General features: G+C 45.8%; 1 protein-coding gene and 1 pseudogene across 2 annotated transcripts in view; one reads left to right on the top strand and one right to left on the bottom strand.

Moving 5' to 3' along the window:
* The first annotated feature begins 1,864 nt into the window (after positions 1 to 1,864).
* LOC308425162 (mitochondrial import inner membrane translocase subunit Tim10 B-like) lies at positions 1,865 to 2,206 on the top strand (annotated as a pseudogene). Its single transcript has one exon. The product of its transcript is annotated as a mitochondrial import inner membrane translocase subunit Tim10 B-like (transcript).
* Positions 2,207 to 4,834: 2,628 nt separating this feature from the next.
* Positions 4,835 to 12,536, bottom strand: part of ANKFY1 (ankyrin repeat and FYVE domain containing 1) — a 76,171-nt gene continuing 68,469 nt past the window's right edge. Inside the window, exons 24-25 of the mRNA XM_080922734.1 lie at positions 8,900 to 8,990; positions 4,835 to 8,447 (exon numbers count right to left, since the gene is read on the bottom strand). Of these exons, the coding sequence (XP_080778860.1) occupies positions 8,315 to 8,447; positions 8,900 to 8,990 (224 nt within the window). The 3' untranslated portion in view covers positions 4,835 to 8,314. The remainder of the gene's footprint in view (positions 8,448 to 8,899; positions 8,991 to 12,536) is intronic.

Genomic DNA, 12,536 nt, shown 5'->3' with positions numbered 1-12,536 from the left:
TCCCCCTGCTCCAATGTGCATGGCACAGCTTTCTTTACTCGTATTGCTAGTGAAAAGTTGTCCCTCCACTCCAAGTCTCTCTAACTGCAACACATTTTAAGAGGCTTTGCTCCAGGTTTCTCAGCCATTCACTTCGGAGTTTCCTTTTCTACTGCACAGCAGCACTTCTTCTGTCTTTCTGGTTCTTGTTTCCATTTCCCAGACAGGAGGACTGGGCTGGCCTGAACTCACAGAAATCCTCCTGCCTCTGTCTCCTGAGTAGTGGGATTAAAGGCATGCATGGCTATGTCCTGCTAATTCTTACCCATCTTGAGCTCTGCTACTTAAAAATTACTTGACTTTTTGAGACAGGATCTCCTGTTTCCAGGTGACCCACCGAGCCCAGTTTATTCAGTACGAGGGATTGAATGAACCAGAGCTGTATACATGCTAGGCAAGCACTTTACCAACTGAGCTATATCCCTAGGCCCTTGATGTTCATTGCTCTTTACTCTTTGACCATGATGTCCTGCAAGGTAACCATAAAGCCCTTACTTGCTGCACTGGTCCCACCCCCAGGTGTTTCTTCTGGGCCTCTGAAAGCTTCATCCCTGGAATCCCCTCTTTCTGGTGTTTCTCCCAGTCCAGGCAGCACACTCTGAGACAGTATCTCCAATCAAACAGCTTGATAATAAAGACATCTGTGAGCTCTCTCTGTAGGCATGGAAACCCCCACATTGCTTTGTGTGTGTGTGTGTGTGTGTGTGTGTGTGTGTGTGTGTGTGTACATGACATTTGTATATGTATTAGTGAATATGATATTAGATGTCTTTCTGTATTTCTCTCCACTTTATATGAGACAGTCTCTCACTGAACCCATAACTTTTATTTGTCAAGACTAGAGGCCAGCAAACTTCAGGAACCCTCCCATCAGTTCCTCCCCCAGTGCTGATACAGATGTGTGTCCCATCCCTGACTTTTTACGGGGATCTGAACTCTGGTCCTTATGTTTATATGGCAAGCACTTTACCAACTGTGCCATCTCCCCAGCCCTACAAGCCCCACATTCCTGTCACCTCCATCCTCCTCGTCGCCAGATGTCATGGTTTCGGCTCTCATCTTGACACAAACTTAGAATCACCTAGAAAGAGAATACTAAGGAATATATTAGTCCTTGGCATGTCTGTGAGGCCGTTTCTTTTTTTAATTCTTCTTAAAAAAACAAAAAACAAACAAAAAAAAAACAGGATTTCTTTATGTCATTCTGGTTTCCCTGGAATTTATTGTGTAGGCCAAGCTGGCCTCAAACTCAGAGCTTCTGCTTTCTACTGAGATTAAAGGTGTGAAGCACCATGCCTGGTCCTTTTATCTCCCTCTCTGTGTATGCCCGGAGACTTGGTATTTTCTTTAACTGCTGATAGAAGGTGGAGGACGGGGAGGGCACAGCCACTGTGGACTGTGTCACCCCTGAGCAGGTGGGTGTTGCAGAATATTTGATCACACTGTGAACCTTGAGATTGTGTTTCTAGTTGAATGGCTCAGCCTTAGCACACACCTTTAATCCCTCTGGCTGGAATACAGACATGCCCTTAGTACACGTTTAATCCCAAACAGTGAAGGTAAAGTTAATTTAACTGAAGAAGCACTCCTGTTTGAAAGTGATGTCTGACTGAGTGGCAGACAAAGTGAAGAATCAGAGAAAGATTTGACAATAGGATCTTCCCCGCCCTCCGGAGAGAAAAGGGAAGCTACTAAAGGGAGCAGTGTGGAGAGAGAGGAAAGTTGAACAGATACAGGTTGCAGAGAGAACAAGCTAGACACAGGTGATGAATCAAAGCAGCGAATGAGAAAGAGCCAGAAGATTAGACCCTATTAAGGGCCGTGTGTCCTAGGCGTGATGGAGCAGCAGCAGCAACTGAGAAACTTTCTGTTGGTCTACAATCGGATGACAGAACTGTTTCCAGCGCTGTGTGCCCAGCCTGCACCACCGAGCAATGGACGCTGAGGAGGAAGCATGCCTGCACAGCCGTGCTGGGAAACTCTTCCATTCTAATCACCGCCTCATGGCCGCTTACGTGTGCCTCATGCCCACCCTGGTCCAGCGGTGCATCACAGACTTGAGGCTGCCTCGGCTGTGCCAGGTGTTCCTGCAGAACAGCCCAGAGACTCGCCATCAGGCAGCTTGCCGTCCCTGACGCCAGGAGAGAAGGTGCTCTATGGACCTTAGGCTTGTCCAAATGTGTAGAGAGATTGCGCTTGAAAGCTGGGTGCTGTTGCTCCTTTTCTTGGAGCCAATAAACCCATTTTTGTATTATGGTTAAAAATAAAAACATTAGAACATATTACCAAAGTTAATATGAGTTAATAAGCAGAGGCAACGTAGGCAAGACTGAAAGAGAGAAGCCAGCTTGGAGAGAAATCTGAGCCAGAATAACAGAAAAGCAACAAGCCAGAGATCACAAAGAACTAGAAAGTGGTGTAAGTTTATTCAGCAGCAAGTCTCAGAGGCTGAAAACATCTTAGGCCTACGTAAGACTGTGTGGAGGCTAGAAGCTTCCAGGTCTAGGGCTAGGTTAGTAGACTGAGGCAGTGAGCCTCAGAGACTTTTATAGATTTCTTTTACAGGTAAGCCTGGTTGTACAAGAAAGGTAGCTAGAGCCAGGAATGGAGGAACACACCTTTAATCCTAGCACTAGGAAGCAGAGACAGGTGGATCTCCAAGTTTGAAGCCAATCTGCTCTACAGAATGAGTTTTAGGATAGCCAGGGCTACATAGCAAGATTCTGTCTTTAAATGGGAAGAAAAAGGTGGCAGCTGAGCAAGCCAGCTAGCAGCATTGCTCTATTGTTTCTGCTTCATTGAGCTCCTGTCGATTTCCCTCAGTGGTGAACTATTATTACCTGGAAGTGTAAGATAAAATATACCCTTTCCTCCCAAGTTGATTTCAGTCAGGACACCACTGTATGACCAGTAACACCATCCACACCCTGTCCAGGGAAAAGTCTGGCAGGTGGTCAGAACTCCTGGCAGGCCAGTTTGTACCCTCATGTCCTGCCTGCTAGCTCTTCCCCTCTATCCCTCCTCCTTCTGGTCTCTAAAAGGCTGGCAAATATTGATGCTCCAGCCTCTTCTCTGCTGTAGTTGGTCATTTCTTTACAGAAGCTCCCACTTAAAACCTTCCAGGGGTTCCCCATATCTCTGAGGATCACATGCAGCACTGTGGCAGAGGGGTCCTCTACATTGCCTATCTGGCTTTGCTTTGACATCTCTTCCCAACCTAGGTGCCCTGCTTTCCAGTCTCTGTAATCTCTACAGTGTTTCTACAGAAACCCTGCCTTCTGCCAGGAAAATCCCTCCGTCCCTCCCTCCTTTAGTCTCCTGTTTGTCTGATGTACCTTGGTGTCTTGCCTACATGTATGACTGTGTGAGGGTGTCAGAAAACCTGGAACTGGAATTACAGACAGTTGTGAACAATCATGTGGGTGCTGGGAATTGAACCTCTAGAAGAGCAGTCAGTGCTGAGCTATCCCTCTACCCTCATCCTGTTTATTTCTTAACAGCTCTGTCCACACAGGCCCGCTCAGCCTGGGGTAGCTTCATCAGCCATAGGCCCACAGAGTAGATTTCAACTTTTGCCCTGCTCTTTAGTTGGTGTTCAACTATTATGGGCATGGCGATACAACCCTTTAATCCCAGCACTCAGGAAGCAGGCAGGCAGATCCTTGAATTTGAGACTAACCTGGTCTACATACATGTCAAGTTCCAGGCCATCCAGGCTATAGTGTGACCCTGTGTCCCTCCTTCCTGCCCCCACAAAAGTATCTGCCATTGTGCGCTTGAACCATGTCAGCCTCACACTGGACTGATTCATTGCCATATATTCGTGGACTGTGAACTTGTGCTCCCAGGCAGAGCACAATGAGCTGACCAAGGACTGTGTTCTGAATCCTACCCAGCCCTGAACCTGGTCCAAGGTCCTAAGAAGCCCCAACAGAATGAATTAGACAGCTTGTTGTCTGAGTAAGGGGCAGATAATAAGAGGGGTAGAAAAAGAGCACATTAGTCCAGGTAAGTATTCTGAAGGTTCACTCACTAGGTTTTTATTTTTGGTACTAGACTTGAGTAGGGCTTTATGAACCAGATTTTAACCGGCAGACTCCTGAAGCTTCCTTGACATTATCTGAAGTCCACAGTGCCATCATCCCCTGCCCCCAACCTTTTAAATCTTGGCCTTTGGGAAGCTCATCATGGTGAATACTTATAGTTGCTTTGAAATAATGGAGTAGAAGGAGTCTTGGGTTTTCCAGACAACTATGGTGTCAGGCAGCTGATTCTGCATCAGCAGTCACATGCGTCACCATAAACTAGAGCTTACACTGGAGAGGCAGGGAACACAGCAGCTGCTTACTCTGCACAAAATGCTGTGATATCTGTCAATATGTGTCACATGGAATATTCTAATATAAAATGTTGAGGGCAGCTGTTGGAGACATTTATTCACAAACCAATTTTAAATATATTTTTCGGATTTATTCTTATTATTTTTTATGGGTTTGAGTATTTTGCCTGCATGCACGTGGTGTATCACTTGTATGCCTGGTGCCCAAGGAGGCTGTGAGCCTCCACATGAGTGCTGGGAATGGAACCCAGGGCCTCTGTAGCAATTACTCTTAACCACTGAGCCAACTCTTCAGCCCTCACATTGTCAACTTTTAGAAATTGTTTTTTAATGTTTACTAGTACTCCTGGCTTAGAAGTAGTTATAAATGTCTTTAATTAAAGTTTACACTTTAAATTCACAATTTTACCTCATTTTATTATAAGGAATTATTACAGAAAATCAAAATATCAGTATTTGAAAAATACATTCCATTACACAGACCCCAAAGAAACAATGCTGCTAAGCGCCATGGTCCCAGTTAATGCTGTCATTCCCACACTGAGCACCACCAGAGAGCAGTTTATGGTCTATCCAAACATGTGCCTGCAGTTTTGGCCCAGCTGCTGCTGCCTCATCCCTGTCGTAAGGATGTCATGGAATGCCCAGTTCCATATTGGCAGCTGCCAAACTGGCAAGTCAGTAACTCCAGCAGTCCCCAGACTCCCTCACTGCAGGAAACCAATGTTGTCAGTTCTAAGAGTTAACACGGTATTTATTCCACTCAAGAGGCGATGAGCCTCCAGAGAAAGTCTTTAAGGCATCTACGACAACTGGTCACATTCTCAGTTTTTCACTTGATCAGTTCTGTAGAGTGAGCATAGCTCAGAGAGGCCTTTGCTGAGATGCTTCCTCTGCTGGGCTGGCAGGGGAGTTCTGGACCTTTAGGTGGCTTTAGGGGGCTGATCCTGAGGGAAGCCAGTATCTGTGAGGGAGACATACATTTATGTGCTGTTGTTGCTTCCTCTCCACTCTAAACATTTGGCAGTTCAGCCACTTTTTTTTCTCCAGGTAAGGAAACCCTAGATGGAGGTCTGTCCTCCACCCCTTGCCTGCAAACAAGACTAGTGCAGAAACAGTTTGGTATGGGGGATGGGCACAAATTGGGCAGAGTGGTGAGACCCACACACCCAGCTTCATGAAAGACCCACTTAAGGAGAGGGAGGAAGCTGATGGGTGGTCAGATTCATGGCTCTGAGGTAGAGGACAAAAACATCATGTGGACCCCACTCCTTGGAGAGAATATGGCAGATGAACTGAGCAGTCTACTTACTATTCAGCCTGGACTAAACTGATTATTGGGATGGAATAGGCCCAGAACTTGTGAGACACCAATGAAAAGACAACTGGACACACAGGAGTCCTCAGTGTAGGCACTTAAGCTTGTGGGACACTGCTGTGTTAGAGGATCATAGCAAACTAGTTTAAGCTCATGGTCTGTACCTCTGTCTTTAAAAACCAATAATACACTGTACAGCAGAGCAGTGAGCAACACGAGGCAGTTAGAAAGCTAGGTGAGCGCAGCAGTGTTAACTGGTGCAGCAATGGTTCGGTAAATCTGATTCTTCCTGATTGGCTCATTTACAACTGACAACTTTTTGAATGAATAAATGAAGTTTTGCTGCTAGTTCTTAAGGTACTGATTAAGACTGAACAAGAACAGCTAAGCAATTTCATGATGAAGTCTGGTCAGCATGGAGTGAGCACAGGAGAGACGCTCAGTAAGTCTGGTCCTGGCCAGGGCAGTGAACAGCAGGAGTGCAGCGCAGTGAGTGTGGCATGGTCAGGAGACTGGGGCTGTGGAAGAATGCCTGAGCCACATCTACAGCATGGCTACCAATGCCTAAGTCACACAGTCCCTCTCAGCCACCACTAGTCACTACACTGACCTCTGAAGGAACAGAGCTTGAACCTACATATGTTTTAGGCATGATCTTCAGATTTTAAGTACAGGTACAGGCAAGACTGTCACTGAAACTGATGTGGTAGGGCAAGGACAGAATGATGAGCTTCATCCTCATTTCCTATTTCCCCCTCTCCACAACAGACAAGGAAGAACAGGTGTATGCACACCTATCACCCTGGTTCATAACCAAACCACTTATCCCTTACGCATTAAAGAATCATGGTATCAACTTAACTCTAGGTCTCTGTGGCCCTTTTTAGGCAATAAAAATTGGAAACTGACTACATGCTTCCTATAGTTGTTGGCCAAGACTGACTAAATGTTTCAATAAAAATTCCATATGAAGTAAGTCACAGGCTAGTGGACAATGGCACTCTTCCAAGTAACTCTTCCCTTTAAACACTGTGTACAAGCTAATGTTAACATAAAAAGCATACATATAAATCACAAAAGTATTTTAGGAAGTAGCACACTGGTTATCAGCACATTTTATACATATTTAGGCAGTAAAATGTCTAACTCTACAGCAATAGAGAACGCACCACTATCTGAGAGAAAGTGATGCCAAAAGAAGCCCCTTTTATCCATCCATACTCCATCAGTGTGAGTAACATAGGGTTATCAAATGTCTCAAAAGAATCAGTGCGAGTGACTGACAGGTAATCTCTATGACCAGATACTGTTCATTTCAGTCTCAGAGCAGTTGTGTTTTTGTTTCTTAAAAACAAACAAAAAAACAACAAAAAACAGTGGTATAAGTTTCTCTTTCAGTGTGCAATATAATAAAATAAAATAACTAAAATTTCCAAGCAGAAACAACCCAAAACACTAGCCACACTTTAAAGAGGCCTAGCACCCCAGGGCTAGTATGGGCAGCAGCAGGAACCAAAGACCTATGCTTCGGAGCCTTGCTCGTCATTTCAGCCAGATTTCTAAAACAGGCTGTTCATTGTTGCCAGGGCCTTGGGCTGCTTGGCTCTGATGAGGCATGGCGCTACCCAGAACTGGCACCACTAGCACTCGGCATGCAAGGCCAGGCCTTAGTAGGAAGGATGTGTTGGGGGAGAGGACCTGGACCAAAGTCACACCCATCTCCTTTCTCATCAGTCTGAATTCCGTTAAGATTAGTATGTGCTGAGGTCCAGTCCAAGCTGGCCATCAGAACCACTGATAGAAGCATATGTGATGACATTTTTGAACATGGATTTTTGAATTGGATTCACCAATGATACAGCTCTAGAAAAAGTGCAGCACAGTCAAAGTGCATTTCTTCCACCACTCAAGTGGCAGCGACTGAGGACTCCACAGACAGGACGCAGCAGACGAGAGAATGAGACAGCTGCTAGGTGCCAAGCTGCCGAGGCTTCTGACACCGGTGGCAGCGACATTGGTAAAGCTTTCAGTTGTTAAGGCCACAATTTTCAGCTCTCATCTTTGAACCCTGTTTAGAAAGATTTCACCTTTTTAAAAGGGCAGCTCACTAAAAATACAGCTAAGCTTAAAGAAAGAAAAGACTTGAGGGCAAGAGGTTCCTATTATCTTTATGAAAACACTGTGCATTGAAGGCCATGACCACTGAGGGTAGCCACCACCCTAGAGTAACCAGCTCTCGAGCAGCTGCTCTCTACTCTGTCAGGCTCTGCCTCTGAGTAAGCCCAAGCAGGAAGACTGAATTCTGAGACGGACGCTACCTTTCCCAAAGGGAACACTGGCTCCAAGTGTCCTTGTGTGCTGCTAGCTGGTTCCTATCACATTTGTCACGCAGGTTAAACTGCACTGGTCCGACCAGTGAGACATCTAGTGCAATAGACCATAGTCTGACACACTGACAGTCATACAGAATCATTTGAAACGATCAGGGATCACACACGGTCTTCTGCCACAGGAAGACAACCGCCAGCTCTTGCTCTGGGTAGGAGGCAGGCTGGTGAGTAGAGCAGCTGTTGGGGAGGTGCCAGGGGATGCAGGCCTGGATCCTCCTGGGAGCCTTCCTAAGAGACTCCACCCAGAGTCAGTACATCAAAGCAAATGTTGCAAACCCGCACAGGCTTGTTCAGGTCAAACTTTATAATAGGAATCTCCTTGGTCGAGCATTTATGGCAAAGAAGACGGCCGCAGTGACGACTGTGGAAGCAAAGAAAGAAGTATAAGAGGCACTAAAGAGTGGATTGGTCCCAAATGGTCAGCCCAGTCTCTGGCATCTGTGGCCAGCTCTGCCAACTACCAGCCAAGTCATACCAATTCAATTCATGTATAATTTTAGTTCTTAGCAAAATACTAACTAGTAGCTAAGCTAAAGCAAACATGCAGAAGTTAAGCACAGATACTGCCTAGTCTTTGGCACCCTGTGAGGCAGTGAAGAACCTTAGCCTCCCCACCCCGCACCCCCGAGAGTAACAAGTCTGAGTGCACCATCTTTCTCCACTCTCTCTTCATACTGGGATCCTGTTCGGTTAGTTCTATCATCTCCCCCCACTCTTGCCCAGAAGGCTAAGGCTCTGAAGGGTTCATGGCTCATTGTGGACAAGTATGGAAGTTGAAGTCCATGTTCTCTGCAAATGACAGTGGGGTCTTACCAGTGATGTTTTCGAGTTGTGACTCCAAACTTTGCAGTACATTCATAGCAGTTGGAGCCGTCACACCATGGAGGTTCCTTGGAGAGCATATCTGTAACATACAGAAGATTAATTGTTAAATGATATATTGATTAGACCAGACTCTACGAGTAGGACATGAAGCAGCAGGCTGCGTTAGATTTCATGAAGAGTGAGATTCCAACTGGTAAGGAATAGCTTCACAGAGGAGCCTGGCGAATAAGCACTTACCAGGCAGGCTGGGACAAAAGGAAACCCAGCTGGAGGTGTGACTCGGCAGCACGGTAAAGGGCAGCATACAGGGAAGGCAGCAGAGACCATGCCACAGAAAAACTGGCAAGGGCTGAAGGGCTGGAAGCACAGCAGAGGGAACCAAAACAAAGGAAATGAGGAAGATGAATCTGTGGATTTGGGGGTTGTTTGAACAGACACGTAGGATGTGTGAACAACAAGGAGACACAGGGATTCCCTGATTTCTGGAGTGATTCAGTCTGGTGTGACCCACAGAGAAATGGCCTGAAAGAAGAAGGCAGAGATGCTACAGCAGCACCTCCTAAGCAGGTAGTGTCCTGGGTAGAGTGCTGCTACTCTAGACAGGGAGGAGGCAAATGGGTTGGTCACATGGAACCAGCACTGCCACGGGCTCCTGCTGGTGCTGAAAAGACCGACCAAGTGTACAGCATAGGGAAAATCAAGACTACATAGCAACAGTATAAAGCTTCCTAAAAAATACACACACACACACACACACACACACACACACACACACACACACACACACGTTTATTATTAGCAGGGCTAGAGAGATCACTCAGTGGTTAAGGACTTCAATTTCAAGGAGTGTCTTACTGGTCTCTAAGGGCACCTGCATGAAAAAGATGCATATAAACTCACACAAGTTCACATACATTTAAAAATCCCTTAAAAATAAATGTATTTTTCCTCAAACCCTTTTCTTTCATTTTATTTTTACATTTATGGGCATTCTATCTGCATGTGTATCTCTGTACCACGTACATACAGAGAAGATGGCAGAACAGGAGTGTCAGATCCTTTGAGACTGGAATTATAAATGGTTGTGAGCTACAATGTAGATGTGGGAAAAGGAAGCTGGATCCTCAAAGAGCAACCGGCATTAAGTTATCTCTCTAGCCCCGTTTAAAAAACTCTGTAAGACTAAAGCAGGTGTGAGTGTCCATGGTGTGCGTATGGCAATCAGCAGACGGCTTTGTGGAGTCATTTCTCTCCTCCCTTTATGTGAGTTTCAGGGACAGAACTCAGGTCATCAGACTTATGCAGTAAGCAGTTTACCTGCTGAGCCATCTTGCTAGTTGACTAAAACATTTTAAAATGTTTTATATTAAAATGTTAAATAACACTTGACAAATTATATTTCTGGGATAAGGGATGAGGATCTGATGTACTAATATCTTTAAAACTTAGCATTCTTTGTGGCACACATGGTTCCTTTTCCTAGGTTGCTAGTCCGTGTCCACAGGGGAGGCAAGACAGGGGAAGTGTCTGCCTGAGTTTCCCACATGGCCACTGGAAGGTGCTGGGCTTCACACTCCAGGGGTAGTTTCAGGTGGTGGAGAAGCCAGAGCTGGTTCAGGAGTCCCCAGACCTGTGACGAGTCAGGGCTCTGGGGTTCTCTGACTCTTGGACATTCAGATACCACTGGGAGTTGCAGAAGAGCAGAGAACAGAGTCGGATATCAACCCACTCTACCCACCAAGCTTCTTGGCATGTTTTCACATCCCATGCTAGTTCTTTACAGAATATGACTGTCAGCATAGTAGCACTAACCTGCTGTAGAATGTCAGACCTTATTCTGTAAAGCATCCAATATGATGTCTGGTCTCCTTCCTTCTTAGTGCTCATTATTTTCATTTTGTAATCGCCACCCCTATTTGCTATATGGCTCAGATTGGCCTTAAACGTGTTTTTAAAATTTGTTTATTAGTGGAGTATGGGAGTGTTATACAAGTACAGCTAGCCTGAGGAGGCCAAGAGCAACTGTGTAGAGTCTATTGTCTCCTTGACCTATGGTTCGAGTATTTATGGTCCCCACAGACTCATGTCTTTGAATGCCTAGCCAATAGGGAGTGGCACATTTAGGAGGTGTTGCCTTGTTGGAGTAGGTATGTCACTGTGGGGGCAGGCTTTGAGGTCTCCTATACTCAAGCTATGCCCAGTGTGACAGAGTCTCTTGGCTGCCTGTGGATCAAGATGTAGAACTCTCAGTTCCATTTCCAGCACCATGTCTGCCTGCCATGTTTTCTGCCACGATCATAATGGGCTAAACCTCTGAAACTGTAAGCCAGCCCAACTTAATGTCTTCCTTTAGAAGAGTTGATGTGGTCATTCCTGGTGTCTTCTCACAGCAATAAAACCGAAACTAAGATAACCTTTACCTGGGTTCTGGGGGGTCAAAAGCAGGTTTTCAGACAGTTATGCACCTTTACCCACACAGGCATTTTGAAGGCCAGAGGCCTTCAATTTATATATATATATATATAAAATTTAATCTGTATGAGAGGTTTGCCTGCATTTATGTACATTATATGTGTACAGTGTCCACAGAGGCCAGAGAGGGCCCTGGATTCCCACGTGGGATTAGAACCCAGGCCTCTAGCCTTCAATTCTTGATTTTCCTACTGGAATTATAATTTTGCCATTACCACACCCGGTTTAAGCTATTCAGATTCTTGTTACCATCTCAAAAGAAAGGCATTAAAAACATGAAAGTAAGAAGCAAGGGTTCAGGGTTAGAAAAATAGCTCAACATCACCCCGAACTCTAGTTACAGAGAGTCTGATGTCTTCTTCTGACCTCCACAGGCACCAAGCATGCATACAGTGCACATACATACATGCAGGCAAAACACTCATACAAATATGTCTTTAAAAAATATTAAATAGCTCTTGGCCTCTCTTACCTCCTTGCTCTCTTGCTCTCCCACCCCTATCCTTCCTCCCCCCCCCCCACGTGCTCATGGCCGGCCTCTATTCCTCTCCCTCTCCCTCTCTCTCTCTCTCTCTCTCTCTCTCTCTCTCTCTCTCTCTCTCTCTGCCTCTACCACCCTCTTAACTCTCCCATGACCCGAATAAACTCTATTCTGTACTATACCGTTGTGTGGCTGGTCCCTCAGGGAAGGGATTCTCAACATGGGTCCCTCAGAGGCATCTCCCTTACCCCCAGGCCTCGCCGCACCTCCATGGGCCATATGCCCCCACTCTCTTCATCATTCCCCTAACATTGGTGCTGTGACTCAGATTTGAACCCGGGAAGTCATCTTTTCACAACATTGGTGCCCCGTGACTTTTCCTTGCATTGGTGCCCCGTGTGAGGAGATAGATTTCCTCACGACCAGAAATCTTTTTCCTTTCATTCCGTGACTTTTAACAACATTGGATTGGTGCTGCATGACTCAAGAAAATGCAGGTTTGCATCCCGACGCTCACTAGCCCAAGACCTGCTTCTCAGGTAGACCCTTGAGTCTGTTGCTAAACATCATTCTTCTGTTGTCATCCAGCTACTAGACCTACCAGAGCCCTTTTAAGGTGATTCTCGAGATGCCTACAGCTCTTTTTCCACATACAAGATACATGAGATCCCA

This window comes from Micromys minutus, assembly GCF_963924665.1.
Source record: "Micromys minutus genome assembly, chromosome: 10".
NCBI lineage: Eukaryota > Metazoa > Chordata > Mammalia > Rodentia > Muridae > Micromys > Micromys minutus.
This window is presented reverse-complemented; position numbering and strand designations above follow the sequence as displayed.